The 19742-nt window shown below is 41.3% G+C and overlaps 1 protein-coding gene across 2 annotated transcripts in view; it reads right to left on the reverse strand.

Moving 5' to 3' along the window:
* The window catches only part of POLQ (DNA polymerase theta), a 136219-nt gene that overhangs the window by 85710 nt on the left and 30767 nt on the right, over positions 1-19742 (reverse strand). For both annotated transcript variants that reach the window (XM_066241868.1, XM_066241869.1), the window contains 6 exons: positions 18109-18251; positions 15098-15302; positions 14226-14368; positions 5458-5651; positions 3805-3929; positions 886-1129 (listed from right to left, as the gene is read on the reverse strand). In XM_066241868.1, coding sequence (XP_066097965.1) covers positions 886-1129; positions 3805-3929; positions 5458-5651; positions 14226-14368; positions 15098-15302; positions 18109-18251 — 1054 coding nt within the window. The remainder of the gene's footprint in view (positions 1-885; positions 1130-3804; positions 3930-5457; positions 5652-14225; positions 14369-15097; positions 15303-18108; positions 18252-19742) is intronic.

Genomic DNA, 19742 nt, shown 5'->3' on the forward strand with positions numbered 1-19742 from the left:
ATTCCATCCTTCAAAATCTAGGTAAAAGTAGGTATGCCCCACAGCCATGCTGGGTGCTGTGCATGCGGCTTCAGGGTCCCACAGGAGCCATACCTGGGGCGGGGGGGGTTGAGGGAGCAGTCACCATGTGAGGTGGCATAGGCCAACAGCAAGACTGCTACTTTAACTATGCCCCATCCCTTCCCACACATATTACAGGTTTCAGAGCCTGTATCAGGCCTAAACTGAATGCGAGGGAAGAAACATTGAAATAGAAATGAGACTGAAGCTTTTATCAATTTAGAACCAATTTTTAAGATCTGAAAATAAAACTGTTAGAACCTGTAAGTGCCTAAGTAGCAATACGATCTGGCTGCGGTTTCATATAAGAATGAGTTCAAAGAATAGTGGTTAAGAAAATACTTAAACTTTTCCTTGATTATATGCTGAGTCCAGCATATGAATTGGTTACACACTTGCACACAATAGTCAAGGAATCCTCTTCTCACAATTGTTTGGAGGGACTAGAATTGGTCCAAAGAATATTCAAGAGGAGCACATTTTTAAATGCTCTTGCCTAAGAAAATCTAACATAAGTCCTGGATATACATTATAGGAAAATCTAAATCCATCAAGGCAGAAAGCATTGGTAACCTACTTTTACTCAGTCTTCCTAAGGGAAAATTATGATACTTTTAGATATATCTTTTTAAGTCATGGAATATTTTAAAAGTATAAAAAAAATGAAAAGTAATCCTAAAGGGGAAAGAAGCAGCCACATTTTCTCCCACTTATACCATGTATGTCATGATGTTATCAAAGAGAAAAATATTTTAATACAGTATCTATTTACAAATTGACATGATTTTTCATTTGATAACCTCTGCAGACGGGGATCTCTCTTACCTTTTAAAAGGCACAGCATTTTTCAGAACAGTCTCCACATCAGCAATATTTGCTCTGGCGAGATCTGCCACAGTAAGAAAGCCGGAAGCATAGAAGAATCTGGCTCGCTGGGCATTAAGTAAGGACACCCGGACAAGGTCACACAACTCCCTCTGGATGCCAAAGGTAAGACGCTTCTGAAATTGGGAAAGCAGTAGCTCCATGTTGTGCCAGCCCAGGCGGTTGCAAAATACTGTAATCATCCCTAGGATATGCATAGAATATTTATTGAATTAAAACTTGGACCAGTTGGCTCAGTGGATAGACCAGTGGTTCAGTGAGCAGACTTCCGGGTTCTATCACCTGATAGGGCACACATGAGAAGCGACCATCTGCTTCCCTTCCCCTCCCTCTCCCCCTCCTCTCTCTCTTCCCCTCTCGCAGTCAGTGGCTTAACTGGCCGGAGCATCAGCCCCAGTTTGGAGGATAGCTCAATTGGTTCCAGCACTGACCCCAGACGGGGACTGCCAGGTGGATCCTGGTTGGGGTGCATACAGGAGTCTACCTATCTCCCCCCCTCACTTAAAAAAATTCTTTACAGATTAATTCTCTATTTCTGTAAATATATTTTGGTTGCATTGTTCCTTTTTTTCCTGGACAATTGTCAAGTTTAACAGACCCACAGAGTAAGTTAATGGGAGAATAAGACATATGTTAAGGTCCTAACTAATGGCCAACATATGTGCTAAATACATTAAATGTCATCTCATTTATTCTTAATCATGTACTTGAAATTTAGAAAAACTAAGGCAGAGCACATAACCACAAAACAAAAAAGCCCTCACTCTATTCATTCTTCTCTTTCACTCTCTCTTCCTTTTTTTTTTTTTTTAAAGAAAGAGAGAACTCTGAAGAAATAGGTAAAGGAGAAAAAAAAAAACAGGTAAGGGGCTCTTTTCACCTAGAGGAGAACAAGAGAGCTGATTTAAATATTCAAGTGCTGAGAAGACTTCAAAAAGTAAAGCTCCCATTGATATTTTCCTCAAAGGTTTGCGCAGCTCAATAACCAAAGACCCCTGAAATAGAGGCCAGAGCAGCCAAGCCCAGTCATTAAGAAAATCACTGCCCCAGAGGCAGTCTGGGGTTTCTGATGCCAGCGAGGTGAAGGGTGAGTCTCTCCTGCCTTACCACCCACCCCCATCTTTCCCTCGGTCCTCCTTCTTATATGGACACACCTTCACAGTACACACACTCTCCAGCGACCCGGTTTCCTTCCGAAAGACTAATAAGGATTTCTTGGTAAAACCAGACCCATAGCTGTCCTGTTTGCCTAGCTCATAGAACATGGGTTGTTGTTTTCTTCCAGGTGATTCCAGGAGTATGTACTTTGTTAAAGCAGGGGCCAGTGAAACAGGGTCTGGGAGAGAAGTAGCAGCAGGAGGGACCAGGTGGGGCTGCTCTGGCTCCCTAGAAAATGCTGGGAAAGAAGTGAGCCAAGGCGAGGCTGCTGTCAGCTTACTGCAGAGTCAGAGTAAAGGGCCCTTGGGGACAGCAGAATGCGGGTTAAATTTTATTAAACAAAACTACTGCCTGACCTGTGGTGGAGCAGTGGATGAAGCGTCAACCCGGAATGCTGAGGTCACCGGTTTGAAACCTAAGCTTGCCTGGTCATAGCAACATATGGAAGCAACTATGAGTAGATGCTTCCCACTCCTCCCCCACACCTCTCTCTCTCTCAATCCCTCCTCTCTAAAATCAATAAAAATTTTTTTTTATTTTTTTTTTTTTGAAGCTGGAGACGGGAGAGACAGTCAGACAGATTCTCGCATGCGCCCGACCAGGATCCACCCGGCACGCCCACCAGGGGGCGATGCTCTGCCCACCAGGGGGCGATGCTCTGCCCCTCTGGGGAGTCGCTCTGCCGCGACCAGAGCCACTCTAGCGCCTGGGGCAGAGGCCAAGGAGCCATCCCCAGCGCCCGGGCCATCTTTGCTCCAATGGAGCCCCGGCTGCAGGAGGGGAAGAGAGAGACAGAGAGGAAGGGGGGGGGGGGGGGTGGAGAAGCAAATGGGCGCTTCTCCTGTGTGCTCTGGCCGGGAATCGAACCCGGGTCCCCCGCACGCCAGGCCGACGCTCTACCGCTGAGCCAACCGGCCAGGGCCAAATCAATAAAATCTTTTTAAAAAAACTGTTTCCTTAGACAAGAGATAATTTAGAACAGTCAGACAGAAATCCCTTTCCATTTGCTACCCTCTTTCTCAACAGCAAGTATTAATCAGTAACTATATTAGAAAAGGAGAATCACTGAGAGCTTTGTGTCTGTTTCTCCTTACAACAAGCAACAGAAAAATAAAAAAGAAAATTAAAAAGAAACAGAAAACAAAAGGATGGTCAGCAGGGTGCTAAGAAATGGGAGGGGACACTAAGGTCCAGATACTCAGCTAGCTGCCAGTTTTCTATAGCAAGACAACTGAGCTCAGAGAACCATAGTTCTAGGTGTTCTAAAAATGTTAGGGACTGTACAAAATTATGGCTTGACACGACCCCCTCACTTTTAGAGGAGACGAAAATAAAGTGGAATTTGAAAAAAAGTAATCTTAACTTGGCCTCAAACCAGAGTTTCTTTCTTTCAAATTGATTTTAAAGAGAGAGAAAGGATGAAGGGAGAGAAGAAGAGAGAGAGGGAGGAAGAGAGAGAGGGAGGAAGAGAGAGGAAGGGAGAGGGGAAGGGAGAGAAGAAGAAAGGGGAGGGAGAAAGAGAAAGATCAATTTGTTGTTCCACTTGTTCATGCATTCATTGGTTGACTGTTGTATGTGCCCTGATCCGTGGTTAAACCTGCAACCTTGTCACATCAGGATGATGCTCCAACCAACTGAATTACCCAGCCAGTACCTCAGACCACAGTCTTAAAAAAATGTGGAAACCCCTGTTTAACTGACCTGCATAAACAGCAGATGACTGTTGTAAAGATTGAAGCTGCCCACGATTACATCCATACTTCTGATTAATTTCCTTTAAGGGAACTTCATTGATTAAATCTAATAACACAAGACTGGTAAAAAACCTGGAAAGTAAATTACCAAAAGTATGATAAAAGATCACTTATGACTACCATGAATACATAATGTATGTTGCAAAACAAGTAAGAACCAAAAAGGCAAGAGACAGTTTACACTCTGAGAAGATCCCTAATAAGGTAGGATTAGCAGATAAAGACTGAGCTCAATGTTTGTAAAGTTCTGACATACTGTATGTTAGTACTATAACAAAGAACTTAGTATCTGTACAACAAAAAGATTTCCTCTATGCTTCAATACTGCTAATTTCAAAAAATAAGACTTGATTCAAAAAATGTGATGGCACAAAAATTTAAAACAACATCTGATACACAGTTATATGGTCATCTAATTATATTTTAATAAAATTATAAAATTTGAGTATAAAAAAGTTTTAATTTGAAAGGCAATAGTGGTCTTGGCTGGCTGGCTCAGTGGATAGAGCATCAGCCTGGCATATGGACGTCCTGGGTTTGATTCCCAGTCAGGGCACACAAGAGATGTGACCATCTGCTTCTTTCCCACTCTCTCTCCCTCTTCCCCTTCTGCAGCCAGTGGCTCAGTGGGTTCAAGCATTGCCCAGGTATTGAGGAGAGCTCGGGTGATCTGAGTGTGCCAGCCTCAGGCACTAATATTAGCTCAGTTGATTCAAGCATCAGTAGATCTCGGTCAAGGCACATGCAGGAGTCTGTCTCACTATCTCTCCTTCTCTCATTGAAAAAAAAAGGCAATAGTGCCACAAGTAATCCAAGTATATAAATCCTTACAAAATTTACACTTGACTATGTTGTAAATAATATACTAGAGACTAATGCTTTAATAAAAAATAATTGTAGCCTGACCAGGTGGTGGCGCAGTGGATAGAGCATCGGACTGGGATGCGGAGGACCCAGGTTCAAAACCCCGAGGTCGCCAGTTTGAGCATGGGCTCATCTGGTTTGAGCAAAGCTCACCAGCTTGAGCCCAAGGTCGCTGGCTTGAGCAATGGGTTGCTTGGTCTGCTTTAGCCTCCGGGTCAAGGCACATATGAGAAAGCAATCAATGAATAACTAAGATGCTGCAACGAAGAATTGATGCTTCTCATCTCTCTCCCTTCCTGTCTGTCCATCCCTATCTGTCCCTCTCTCTGTCTCTGTCTCTGTCACAAAAAATAATAAGAAGAAGAAAAAGAATTGTACTATATTTCCAAAAAGCTAAAAGCCTATGCAATTTCTCTTGACTCTTCCCTACTGGTAATGAATCACTTCTAAGGATGATAGGAGTATCATTCTTTCCTTAAAGCATCCTGATTCATATTTCTCTAAGGAGAGAAAGTAATTAATTAAATGTTCTATTTTAAAACATCTTCATATATAATGGCTTCTAAATTACAAGTAGCAAGGAAGAAACTAATATATTAATAAATTCAGTAAATACAGTAAATTCAAATTTACTATATACAGCCAAAATTTTTATTTAGTGACAATGAAAGTAACTACAATAAACTGGACCTCTACTGTGTTAAATACAGGGTAGTTCAGGGTCCTTGATATTTACCTTTTATGAATGGCCATTTGTCGATGTTGTCTCTCAGTTCTAGCTACTACTTTTCCCTTCACACAGTGAGCCAAGAACCCTTCTTCAACTCCTACTAGCTCTGCCACCCGTTTCATAGATGTTGGCAACTTCTCCCATAAACAGAAAAATCGATACCAATCAATAGTAGTCCAATCCTCAAACACAGGTGTAACCTGAAGGGAAGAAGCATCATTCATTAGCCTAAACTATTGCATTACAAAAGGAACAAGTAAATGTAAATGTCATATTTAAAACAAAGACCTCAGTTTTTAAAAAAATTTCTAAATGTGATAATACCTCATTTATATGGAAATTTCATTTATCCATAAATAACTCACGGCCAAGAGAAAAGAAAAAGATCACTAAGTATATAAACTGTATTTTACAGAATCCAGGAACTTTAATCACAGATCCTTTTTAAAAAAATATTCATTTTAGAGAGAGAAGCGAGCCTGACCAGGCGGTGGCGCAGTGGATAGAGCGTCGGACTGGGATGCAGAGAGAGAGAAGCGAGAAAGAGAAATGATAGAGAGAGGAGCAGGAAGCATCAACTTGTAGTTGCTTCTGGTATGTGCCTTGACCGGGCAAGCCCCGGGTTTCAAACTGGCAACCTCAGCGCTCCAGGTCGACATTTTATCCATGTGCCACCACAGGTCAGGCAATCACATATACATTTAATCTCAATATTATGATGTCAAGTACTTTAGTATTTCTAAGAAAGAGTCAGAAAAATAGAAAGTGGAGCAAGGAGAAGGAGGAATCAATATCCATGCTTGCTACAATATATTATCTAAAATGTCCTGGATTCAGCAATAAAAGAAAACCTGTAAGACATGCAAAAAAAAAAATCCCAGAAAAGTGTGTACCAAACACAGAAAAAAATCAGGCAAAAGAAACACTTTTAGTAAGTCTCAGATGTCAGAACTATCAGACAAAGACTTCAAAGCAGACATAATTTTGGTCAAAGAACAAAGAAAACCATTCCTAATGAAGTAAAGAAAAGTCTAATGACAATGTCTCATCAAATGGAGACTAAGAATAAAGAAAAAAAATGATTTAAAAAAGAGCCAAATAAAAGAAATTCTGGAGTTGAAAAGTACAAGAATGGAAATAAACAATTCACTCCTGAGCTCAACAGTAGATGCAAGCTGGCAGAAGGAGAAGCAGCAAATGTGAAGACAGATCGATAGAGATCATGCAATCGAGGAAGAAAACATGAACAAAGCCCAAGAGAAATGTGGGGAAGCATTAAGTGCACCAACATGTGTATAATAAAAGCACCAGAGGAAAACAGAAAGAAACAACAACAAAATGAAGGAATTATGGCTAGTTCTGGCTGGGTAGCTCAGCTGATTAGAGCATCTCCTGATAGGCCAAGGTTGCAGGTTCAATCCTGTCAGGCAGGGCACATAAAAATCAACCAATGAATACATAAATATATAAGTGAAACAATAAATCAATGTTTCTCTCTCTCTCTCTCTCTCTCTTTTTCCCTCTCTTCTTTTCTGTCTAAAATCAATCAATAAAAATTTTATAAAAGAAATTATGGCTAAAAACTTCCCAAAGTTGATGAAAAGCATTGATTTATATATCTTAGAGATTAAGTGAACCTCAGGAGGTCCCCAGGTTACAACAGTCTCAAACATACAACATCTTGAGTTTATGACACTCACTCCCATAAAAACTTAAAAAAATTGAGATGTGTTTCGGCCCTGGCCGGTTGGCTCAACGGTAGAGCGTAGGCCTGGCATGCGGGGGACCCGGGTTCGATTCCCGGCCAGGGCACATAGGAGAAGCGCCCATTTGCTTCTCCACCCCGCCCCCCCTCCTTCCTCTCTGTCTCTCTCTTCCCCTCCCGCAGCCAAGGCTCCATTGGAGCAAAGATGGCCCGGGCGCTGGGGATGGCTCCTTGGCCCCAGGCGCTGGAGTGGCTCTGGTCGTGGCAGAGCGAAGCCCCGGAGGGGCAGAGCATCGCCCCCTGGTGGGCAGAGCGTCGCCCCCTGGTGGGCGTGCCGGGTGGATCCCGGTCGGGCGCATGCGGGAGTCTGTCTGACTGTTTCCAGCTTCAGAAAAATACAAAAAAAAAAAAAATAGTACAGCACAAAGAAAGGATAAGAACAGAGATGTACAAGAATGTTTCTATATCTCACTGGAATTGTCAGTGTACTTTATGCTACATATGGTAAGAACTGAAAAAGAAACAGCAATGAAAGAAACTAGCTGTACTAGATAAGACATACAATAAACATTTTTAATTAAAACAGAGGGACCAGTGTACAAATTGGTAAAAATTGGTCTATTGGCAGATCAAAAAATGAAACAGAAATATATCCAACAACAAATGGAAATTAGAGAGATATCCAAATACAAAAGCAAGTTAGTAAATGAAAGTTGGAGGAAAAAGTTACAAGATAAAAGGTGCAGAAAAAAATTTAATCATTGTGTATAAATGAAACTTTTAATAAATTAAGATATAACTGTAGATAGACATGAAAAAAAGATGAGAGTAAGAAAAACATTACTGATTCTAAAATTCACAAAATTAACTACATTTTTGAAAAATGCTATACAAAACACACAATAAACAAAGTCAAAAGCCACATGAGAAACTTGGAGAAATATACTTTTATACCACAAAGTACTATTCTCCTTAATATATGAGAAATTTTGAAACTCCAGGACCAAAAACAAAATAGAAAATGAGCCAAAGTCACATAATTCATAGAAAAAAATTCTCTTGCCCTTAAACATATGGAAAAAATGTTCAAATTTATTCATAATAAAAAATGTAAATTAAAACCACTCAAAATGTGAAAGCCCAACAACATACTCATTCATGAGGTTATGGAAAAATAACCACTCTCAAATAACACTGGTAAAATTGGAAAATGATACAAACTCTATAGAAGGCAATTGGACAAAACCAAAATCACATATGCGTTTATCCTTTACCCAGCAATTGTACCTCTGGGAGTCTGTCTTAAAGATATACTTCCACCAGAATTAAACATATATATACCAAAGTTTTTTTAACTGCAGCATCATTTACCATAACAAATTATTGGAAACAACCCAAAAGTCCAGCTACGGAGAACTCATTGAATAAACAATGGCATCTCCACACATACTATAACAAAGGAGTATATTTTAAAAAACACAAAATCTCCATGAACCGATATGAAATGATTTCCAAGTTATGTTAAGAAAAAAGCACAGCCTGACCAGGCGGTGGCGCAGAGGACAGAGCATCGAACTGGGATGTGGAGGAGCCAGGTTCAAAACCCCGAGGTCACCAGCTTGAGTGCAGGCTCATCTGCTTTGAGCAAGGCTCACCAGCTTGAGCCAAGGTTGTTGGCTTGAGCAAGGGGTCACTCGGTCTGCTGTAGCCCCTTGGTCAAGACACATATGAGAAAGCAATCAATGAACAACTAAGGTGCCACAACAAAGAATTGATGCTTCTCATCTCTCACGCTTCCTGTCTATCTGTCCCTTTCTCTGTCTCTGTCACACAAAAAAAGAAAAATTACAAAATAATGTATATAGTATACTATCCCTGTATAAAAAGGTAAAGTAACAATATACATAAGTGTTTGCTAATATTTAGAAAATGAAACAGAAAAGAGAGACACCAAAAACTAGAGAAAATAGTTATATAGGCAATGGGGTGGAAATGGCATGCAGGACATACACACAGAGCTCAGACTTCACTGAGTATTCCTTTTGATATAGTTCTTACTTTTGAAATTATAAGACATTGAATTAAAAATCAAGGAAGACACAAAACAAATGGAAGCATATACTGTGTTCATGGATAGGAAGAATTAACGTCATTAAAATGTCCATACTACCCACAGCTGTCATTTGGTTCCTGTTCCTCACACAGGGCACCACTTGTCGTAGACACAATGACTACTCGGAGACCACATGGAGTGCACTGAGGGACCCAGGGGAGACCACCTCACAATCCCCTATACAGGTTTCACACCACGGCCCTGACCCCCAGTCCTGACCGGTATCTATTGTTACACACAAAGAGAAGCAGGGACAAGAATGAGAAAGTCAGGAAGCAGAGATGAGAATGAAGAAGTCAGGAAGGGGAACTTCTTTATTTTATTTTATTTTATTTTATTTTATTTTTCTTCTGAAGCTGGAAACGGGGAGAGACAGTCAGACAGACTCCCGCATGCGCCCAACCGGGATCCACCCGGCACGCCCACCAGGGGCCACGCTCTGCCCACCAGGGGGCGATGCTCTGCCCCTCCGGGGCGTCGCTCTGCAGCGACCAGAGCCACTCTAGCGCCTGAGGCAGAGGCCAAGGAGCCACCCCAGCGCCCGGGCCATCCCTGCTCCAACGGAGCCCCGGCTGCGGGAGGGGAAGAGAGAGACAGAGAGGAAGGAGGGGGTGGGGGGTGGAGAAGCAAATGGGCGCTTCTCCTGTGTGCCCCGGCCGGGAATCGAACCCGGGTCCCCCGCACACCAGGCCGACGCTCTACCGCTGAGCCAACCGGCCAGGGCCAGGAAGGGGAACTTCTTTAGAGCAGATATAAGGGAAAGGGAGTAGCTCAAATGTCCCCCCTAGTGATTAATCAGAACTGCTCATTCTATCCCTGCTGTGCTGTGTTCAGCCCAGTACTGCAGCCAGTACTTTACTTTTGTCATTAAAGCAACCATGGCTTTTGCCTCAGGGCACCAAACTCTGTCCCTGTTCTATGTTACTAATAAGGGCCTCTACACAAAGCAATCTATAGATTCAATGCAATTTCTATTAAAATATCAATGGCATACTTCACAGATCTAGAAAAAACGTTCCAAAAATTTATATGAAACCAAAAAAGAACCCAAATAACCTCAGCAATCTTGAAAATGAAGATTCTTGACATCAAGTTATACTAACAAGGCCATTGTAATCCAAGTAGCATGGTATTGGCATTAGAACAGGTATACAGATTAATGGAACAGAACAGAGAACTTTTCAGAAATAAACCCGCACCTTTATGGTCAATTGATATTTAACAAAGGAGGCTAGAGTATACAATGGAGTAAAGAAATCTCTTTAATAAATAGTGTTGGGAAAATTGGACAGGTACATGCTAAAAAATGAAACTAGACCACCAACTCACGCCATTCACAAAAACAAACTTAAAATGGATAACAGACTTAAATGTAAGTCATGAAACCATAAAAATATTGGAAGGAAGCAGGTAGTAAAATCGCTGATATCTCTCATAACAATATTTTTGCCAATACATCTCCATGGGCATGTGAAATAAAGGACAAAATAAACAAATGGGACTATATCAAACTCAAAAGCTTTTGCATAGCAAAAGACAGCATTAACAAAATAAAAAGACAACCCACACAATGGGAGAATATATTCATCAAAACCTCTGATAAGAAGTTAATAACCAAAATTTATAAAGAACTTCTAAAACTCAACACCGGGAAGGTAAACAATTCAATTAAAAAATGGGCAAAGGAATTGAATAGACACTTCTCCAAAGAGGACATACAGATGGCCAATAGGCATATGAAAAAATGCTCAATGTCACTAATCATCAGATAAATGAAAATTAAAACAATGAGATATCACCTCACACCTGTCAGAATGGCACTCATCAACAAATCAACACACAATGAGTGTTGGTGAGGGTGTGGAGAAAAGGGAACCCTCCTGCACTGCTTGTGGGAATGCAGACTTGAGCAGCCACTGTGGAAAACAGTATGGTACTTCTTCAAAAAATTAAGAGTAGAACTGCCTTTTGACCCAGCTATCCCACTTTTAGGAATATATCCTAAGAATCCCAAAACACTAATTCAAAAGAAGATATGCATCCCCATGTTTATTACAACATTGTTTACAATAGCCAAGATCTGGAAACACCCCAAGTGTCCATCAGTAGATGAATGTATAAAAAAGCTGTAGTATATATACACAATGGAATATTACGTGGCTATAAAAAGAAGGAAATCTTACCTTTTGCAAAGGCATGGATAGACCTGGAGATTATTATGCTAAGTAAAATAAGCCAGGCAGAAAAAAACAAATATCATATGATCTCTCTTATATGCAAAATCTAATGAACACAGTGAACTGAGGAATAGAATAGAGGCAAAGGCAGGGTCACGGGGAACAGAGGGGCAGCTGTCAGAGGGAAGAGGGAAGAGGGGATGGGATCAAAGAAGGTGAAGGGATTAGCAAAATTTAATTTACATAACACAGATACAGATAACAGGACAGCAAATCCCAGAGGGGAGGGAGTTGGGAGTGGGGGGGGGGGGGGTTAGGGGCAAAGGGAGTGTAATGGGGGCACATTGTTGGGGGAGTGAGGGATATTGAGTGGGACACTTGAATCCATGTCGACACAATAAATTTAAAAATTTAATAAAAATATTTTAAAATAAAATAAAAAACCTAAAACAAAAAAACAAGAAATAGAAAAACAAAGAAGCAGAAATTTAAAAATATAAAAAACACAAGGGAAAAAAGGAAAAAAAATAACCCCAAAAATAAAACTGTACATGCAAACTATAAATGTTTTATTTAAGTTAAAATATAAATGTACATTAACTTGCCAATATTTTGAGCTAGGGTCAGGCCTCTTCTTTTGACGGTGAGTTTGAGTCTGTTGATTAAAATTTACCATTGCTTTCTTATGTAAACCATAACCACAATGCATTATCAATACAAGATGTTCCTTGGGCAGTGGTTCTCAAAGTGTGCGCTACTGCGCCCTAGAAGATTTCCAGGTGCACCCTATGGTATTCCAGAGAAATATGTGCTTCTTGTAGACCAAAAAACCAACAGGGTTTTTGGAGTTTAGATTTTGGGGGGACAGAGGTGTGGGAAATTGGCTGTAAGCTGACAGTCTGCCCAACCCCCCACCTCACTTGCAAAAGGCTGTTAAACTGTGGTGCTGGATTGTTTACACTACCCCCCATATTCACCGGAAAGACTGGAGGCAAGTTTCTTCTATCCTTTGTTTGGTTTAAAGTTAAGATGATATGTATGGTGCGGGTTTTCTGCACTTGGTAAAATTCTTGGGTTGCCTGAGAAACATGATCAAAGATCTCATTGATTTGCTAATGGTCCATTTTGCCCTATACATAAAGGGTGTGGCCCTGGCCGGTTGGCTCAGCGGTAGAGCGTCGGCCTGGCATGCAGGGGACCCGGGTTTGATTCCCAGCCAGGGCACATAGGAGAAGCGCCCATTTGCTTCTCCACCGCCCCCCCTCCTTCCTCTCTGTCTCTCTCTTCCCCTCCCGCAGCCAAGGCTCCATTGGAGCAAAGATGGCCCGGGCGCTGGGGATGGCTCCTTGGCCTCTGCCCCAGGCGCTAGAGTGGCTCTGGTCGCGGCAGAGCGACACCCCGGAGGGGCAGAGCATCGCCCCCTGGTGGGCAGAGCGTCGCCCCTGGTGGGTGTGCCGGGTGGATCCCGGTCGGGCGCATGCAGGAGTCTGTCTGACTGTCTCTCCCCATTTCCAGCTTCAGAAAAATACAAATAAATAAATAAATAAATAAAGGGTGTGCTTTGTTCTTGCCATTAGCAATTATAGGGCCCTCCCGACCCGTATTTTCTTAATTTCGCACCATTCCCACTCAGGACCTGGAATTACTAGCTGTGCTGGTTCATGGCATGTGCTCAGATATAAAAATATAGTTACTCTATTATACCATTTCATTACAGAAATACCATTCTTTTTGTTAACACATCATTATTATATTTATTATTAACACATTATATTATTTTTAGATAAATACATCCCAAAAAAAATGGATAGATTTCTCAAAAAAAAAAGAGTGATATTGAAGAATCCAATTCTAGAAGTGAACAAAAGTTAAGTGTAAATAAAATAGGACTTTAAGGCTGACAGGCAGAATTTAATTTATAGCATTTTCCATCACTTAACACTGAACAATACGATTGGATTAGAAACCCATTCATGGAAGCTTCAAGTGATTTTGGTTTAACATTAACAGAAGAAGAAGAACTGGCAGCTATATCCACTGATCGTGGATTGATGATTAAACATAAGGAATTGTCTCTTGAAGCCTTTTGGATTTCTATAAAACAAGAATATGTGGCAAAATCTAAAAAAGCTTTGAACATTTTACTACAATTTTCAACATTCTATTTATGTGAATTAGGATTTTCTACCCTCAACACAATTAAGAGTAAAAAGAGAGGAATTTTTCAATGTACTGATGAGAAAATGAGAGTTTGCCTTTCATATATATGCCCAAACACTGAAGAAATCGCTAGGACACATCAGGCTCATGTTTCTCATAAACACAAGAATGAAAAAACTTAACACACGCCAGGACCTGCTGAATTTACTAAATCTTACTAAGAATGTATCTATATATATAAAAAGATAACTTTTTTGTCACTTTTTATTTTTTAACCACTCTTTACAAATTCTAAAAAGCATAACTCAAAAAATGTAACAGAAAAATGTTTTTTAATGTCAGATTAAATTTAATTTTGTTGTATTTATTTTGTTTAATTGCCATAAAAGCACACTTGGACTTTACATTTTTTTCTTTAATATTTGACCTAATTATTATAACATACTTCTCAGAAACTTGTATATAGTGTGCCCACAATTATTTGTAGGATTAAATGCACCCCAACTTCAAAAAGTTTGAGAACCACTGCCTTAGGGTATCTTTGATGTCCAAGATTGAATATACTATGTATTTTACCCTCCATTTTCACCAATATAACAGTGAAGAACACAGAACTTACCAAATAAACAATATGCAGATCATTCTCTAAAACAAAGCTCTTCATTGCTCTTTGGAGATCAGAAAAAATATCTAAAGTATCAGCTGGAGAAAGTGAAGAAGAGAGAGTTGCCGAACCAAGATGTGTTGGATGATACACCTTTCCTGGTTTGGGTGTAGGGGTGGAGAAATAAGGGATTAGATTTGAAAATAAAACACACTTTTTTCTGTATTCTGGAATTAATCTTTTAGGCTTTGATATATTTTACAAACAGAATCTTGTCTAATGCATGGCTTATTTATGAGTGGGCTCTATGCTAATTGTCTGATGTTACTGAACACAACACTAACTTACTAAAAATCAGTTGATCTACTCCTTGAAAAAATCAATTTCCTTTTACACTACTTGAAAAGCCAATTTCCTTTTAATAATCAGTCATACACATTCTAAGTCATTCGATGAAAAAGTGAGTAAACTGCAACTAAGAAGTCATAGTGGTCTTGGCCAGTTGGCTCAGTGGTAGAACGTCAGCTGGCATGTGGATGTTCCGCTTCAATTCCTTGTCAGGGCACACAGGAGAAGCACCCATCTGCTTCTCCACCCCTCCTCTTCTTGCTTCTCTCTCTCTCTTTCTTTCTTCCTCTCCTCCTGCAGTCATGGCTCAATTAGAGTGAGTTGGCCCCGGGCACTGAGGATGGCTCCATGGCCTCTGCCTCAGGCACTAAAAAATGTCTCCAGTTGCAATGGAGCAATGGCCCCAGATGGGCAGAGCATTGCCCCCTAGTGGGCTTGCTGAGTGGATCTGGTCAGGGCACATGTGGGAGTCTGTCTCTGCCTTACCTCCTCTCACTAAAATAAAAAAATATATATAAAAAATAAAAAGTCATAGTTACCTTCTGTTCCATCACTAGCGTCAGTAGTCTGGATGAATTCATTTTCTAGCAGCCACATTACACAGGCCTCAATTGCTCCAAGTTGAACAGGATCTTGATTTTTCTGAATTCCCTGCTTCCCTTCTTTCATACTTGCAGCCAAAAATGTGCAAGAAGCATAGGTCTGCATATCTTGTGATGTACTTGCCACTCCACCAACTATTATCTGTAAGAGATTTGAAATGTTCTGTAACTTTTTAATAAGACATGCAGGACCTCATGACATAAAAGAAATGAAATGGTTATGTTCTCTTAAAAAATTTTTTTTCAACTCTGGCCCAGTGTGTGAAAGTCCCAGGTTCAATTCTAATCAGGGCACACAGGAGTAGTGATCATCTGCTTCTCTACCCCTCTCTCTTTTTTTTTTCTCTCTCTCTCTCTCCGTCCCTCCCTCCCTCCCTCCTGCAGCTATGGCTCAAAAGGTTCAAGCAAGTTGGTCCTAGGCACTGAAGATGGCTCCCCAGCCTGCCTCAGGTGCTAAAATAGCCCAGTTGCCAAGCAACAGAGCAGTGGTCCCAGATGGGCAGAGCATTGTCCTGTAGAAGGCTTGCCAGATGAATCCCAGTCAGGACAGGTGCGGGAGTCTGTCTGCCTCCCTGCCTCTCACTTAATAAAAAAAAAGGAAGGGAGGGAGGGGAAAAAAAGAAATAAAAGAAAGAAGGTGGCCCTGGCCGGTTGGCTCAGTGGTAGAGCATCAGCCTGGCGTGCAGAAGTCCCGGGTTCGATTCCCGGCCAGGGCACACAGGAGAAGTGCCCATCTGTTTCTCCACCCCTCCCCCTCTCCTTCCTCTCTGTCTCTCTCTTCCCCTCCCACAGTGAGGATCCATTGGAGCAAAGATGGCCCAGGAGCTGGGGATGGCTCCTTGGCCTCTGCCCCAGGTGCTAGAGTGGCTCTGGTCGCGGCAGAGCGATGCCCCGGAGGGGCAGAGCATCGCCCCCTGGTGGGCAGAGCGTTGCCCCTGGTGGGCGTGCCGGGTGGATCCCGGTAGGGCACATGCGGGAGTCTGTCTGACTGTCTCTCCCCGTTTCCAGCTTCAGAAAAGTACAAAAAAAAAAACAACAACAACAACCACCAATGCATGCCATTAACTGTAACAAAAAAAGAAATTAAAAAAAAAAAAAGGAAAGAAGGTTGTGATGGCTCATGGCCATGAACCAAATCAATTCTTCTCCTCCTTCCTTTGAAACATGTGCACATAGAGAAAAGCTAGTATTGATTACTCCCTACCCAGAACAGGTGTTGAGAATAGGTGTAGACAAAGATGAAATCAGTTGTCTTGTGGATATCATTTTCCGACAACCATTCTATTACATAGACACTAAATAAATAAGGTGACCCTCACTTTCTTTCACATAATACATCTTGGAAGCAAAAATCATCCTAAACAGAGTTTGCTCAGTTTTTCCAAGATATATTTAGTATTGGTGATATTTTGGTTGTTTCCAGTTTTTTCCTACTACCAACAGTGTTATAATAAACATTCTTGTACATTTAATTTGATGTAATTTCACAAATAAATTCCTAGGTAAAATTCTTAGATGTAAATCTGCTGGATAAATGGCTATGTGCACTATATTTTTTATCTTAGTAGGTATGAACAAGTTGTCCTCCAAAGCAGTATTTGAAAGTGCCTTTTTTTTTTTTTGACAGAGACAGTGAGAGAGTCAGAGAGAGGGACAGACAGACAGGAAGGAAGAGTGATGAGAAGCATCAAGTCTTTGCTACAGCTCCTTAGTTGTTCAGTGATTGCTTTCTCATATGTGCCTTGACAGGGGCTACAGCAGACCGAGTGACCCCTTGCTCAAACCAGCGACCTTGGGCTCAAGTCAGCGACCGTGGGGTCATGTCTATGATCCCACGTTCAAGCCAGCAACCCCACACTCAAGCTGGTGAGCCTGCGCTCAAGCCGGCAACCTCAGAGTTTTGAACCTGGGCCCTCTGCGTCCCAGTCCAATACTCTATCCACTGTGCCACCAAGTCAGGCCAAAAATGCCTACTTTCTTCATCTTTACCAACCCTATGTTATCAGTTATTTTTCCTTCCTTCCTCCCTCCCTCCCTCCCTTCCTTCCTTCCTTCCTCCCTCCCTCCCTCCCTCCCTCCCTCCCTCCCTCCCTCCCTTCCTTCCCTCCCTCCCTCCCTCCCTCCCTCCCTCCTTCCTTCCTCTTTCTTTCTTTCTTTCTTTCTTTCTTTCTTTCTTTCTTTCTTTCTTTCAACTGAGAGCTAAAGAGAGAGAGAGAAAAAAGAGAATGAGTATAGGTATCAGTACCCCTGGCAGCACTACTGGAGCCAATAGCAAGACATGCTGGGATATAATAGAACACTTTCCTGGATGAGCATATGAAATATTTAAAAGTGGTAACCTTTGAGGAATCTGAGCAGAAAGTTTTATTTTTCACTTCAGCTCTTTCCATATGGTTTAAAATTTCTAGCCTGACCTGTGGTGGCGCAGTGGGATAAAGCGTCGACCTGGAAATGCTGAGGTCGCCGGTTCGAAACCCTGGGCTTGCCTGGTCAAGGCACATATGGGAGTTGATGCTTCCAGCTCCTCCCCCCCTTCTCTCTCTCTCTGTCTTTCCTCTCTCTCTCTCCCTCTCCTCTCTAAAAAAAAAAAAAAAAAAAAAAAAAAAAATTTCTAATTATGTCTATTTTTAATTTGATATTATTTTAATATCAAGATGTATAATCTGGACAGAGGAACTAGGGTCCATTTTTCTCACCTTTATTTTTAATTCAGAAAATAATAATATATTAAAAAGAACCATCTGGCATTTGGCTTTTAATGCACTGTTTTGAAATGAACTGATAAAGCACTAGCTTGTAGTAAATTCTAGAAAATAATTATATTAAAATAGAAGCGATTCAGACTTGGGAAGCTATAAATAACCTCAAAAAGAAACACACGCTAATATTTTTCACATACTAAAGTTCCACCACTGTACTAAAGGTAAAAAAAAAAAGTGGTAATTTACCTCCAGAATAGCTCTTATCATGCTCGCAGTTACTTCTTCTCCTGCTCGTCTTTGCAGACAGCTGTGAACAGGTTTTAGAGATCCCTGAAGTAAAGCTATACCTTTTGATTTCTCAGAGTTCTTACAAATTAAGATACTCTCACCTATAACCAAAAAAAAAGACATACATTTGCAAAAGCCCAACATATTTCCATAAGATACTGGCTAAAAAGGACTTCCTTGGCTTCCTTGTTTTAAAGGAAATAAATTAACAGTGACTGTTATGGTCATAGAATTATTGCTAATGTTTTTATTTTATAACTTTGGATTAAAGGGGATCATAATATGCATGCCACACTAAAATGTGTTACTTTCTTCATATTAAGAATTATTTTGACCTGAAGGCAACGGGGAAGTAGCTAACACAGTAAAAAGCAATTTTCCCTCTTTCTATTTGCCTAGAAGCAAGACATAAATTTCTTTTTGATCACTTCGAAAATTATATAATTGGGCCCTGGCCGGTTGGCTCAGTGGTAGAGCGTCGGCCTGGCGTGCGGAAGTCCCAGGTTCGATTCCCGGCCAGGGCACACAGGAGGGGCGCCCATCTGCTTCTCCACCCCTCCCCCTCTCCTTCCTCTCTGTCTCTCTCTTCCCCTCCTGCAGCCGAGGCTCCACTGGAGCGAAGATGGCCCGGGCGCTGGGGATGGCTCCTTGGCCTCTGCCCCAGGCGCTAGAGTGGCTCTGGTCGCAACAGAGCGACGCCCCGGAGGGGCAGAGCATCGCCCCCTGGTGGGCAGAGTGTCGCCCCCTGGTGGGCAGAGCATCGCCCCCTGGTGGACGTGCCAGGTGGATCCCAGTCGGGCGCATGCGGGAGTCTGTCTGACTGTCTCTCCTCGTTTCCAGCTTCAGGAAAAAAAAAAAAAAAAGAAAGAAAATTATATAATTGCTTAACCACTATGCTGTACACACCTGAAACTAATATAAATAATAATGAATGTTAACTGTAATTAAATAATAAAAAAAAATTAATTCGTACTTACTAAGGAAGAAAAAAAAGAGGAACATCAATATGTTGTTCCACTTATTTATGCATTCATTGGTTGATTCTTTTTCTTTTTTAAATTTTTATTTATTGGCTTTAGAGGGTGAGAGAGGAAGAGAGAGAGAAGGGAGAGAGGAATGAAAAGAGAGAGACAGAGAGAAAGGAACATCAATCTGTTCCTGTATGTGCCCTGACCAGGAATGAAACTGGCCGCCTCTGTGCTTTGGGACGATGCTCTAACCCACCAAGAGTCTGGCCAGGGCTCACTGGTTGATTCTTATTTGAGCCCTGACCAGGGATCAAACCCAGGAATGACACTCTAACCAACTGATCTCCCAGACCAGGGCTAAAATTTTTCTTTAATTAAAAAAAAAAGAAAGTAAATGTCAGTTGGACATATGGCCACTCAATTGAAGATTACATTCCCCAGCCTCCTTTTCAATTGGGAAATGTGACCAAGTGACTAACTTCTGAAAAATTGTATGTGAGAACTACTTACTATGTACTTCTTACAATGGCCTGATGTGTTCTTTATTTCCTCATCTCCCCTTTTAGATGGCTAAAATGAAGATGTGATGTCAGAGACTGAAATAGTCATGTTAAACTATGGGAT

Source organism: Saccopteryx bilineata, chromosome 8 (genome assembly GCF_036850765.1).
Source record: "Saccopteryx bilineata isolate mSacBil1 chromosome 8, mSacBil1_pri_phased_curated, whole genome shotgun sequence".
Lineage (NCBI taxonomy): Eukaryota > Metazoa > Chordata > Mammalia > Chiroptera > Emballonuridae > Saccopteryx > Saccopteryx bilineata.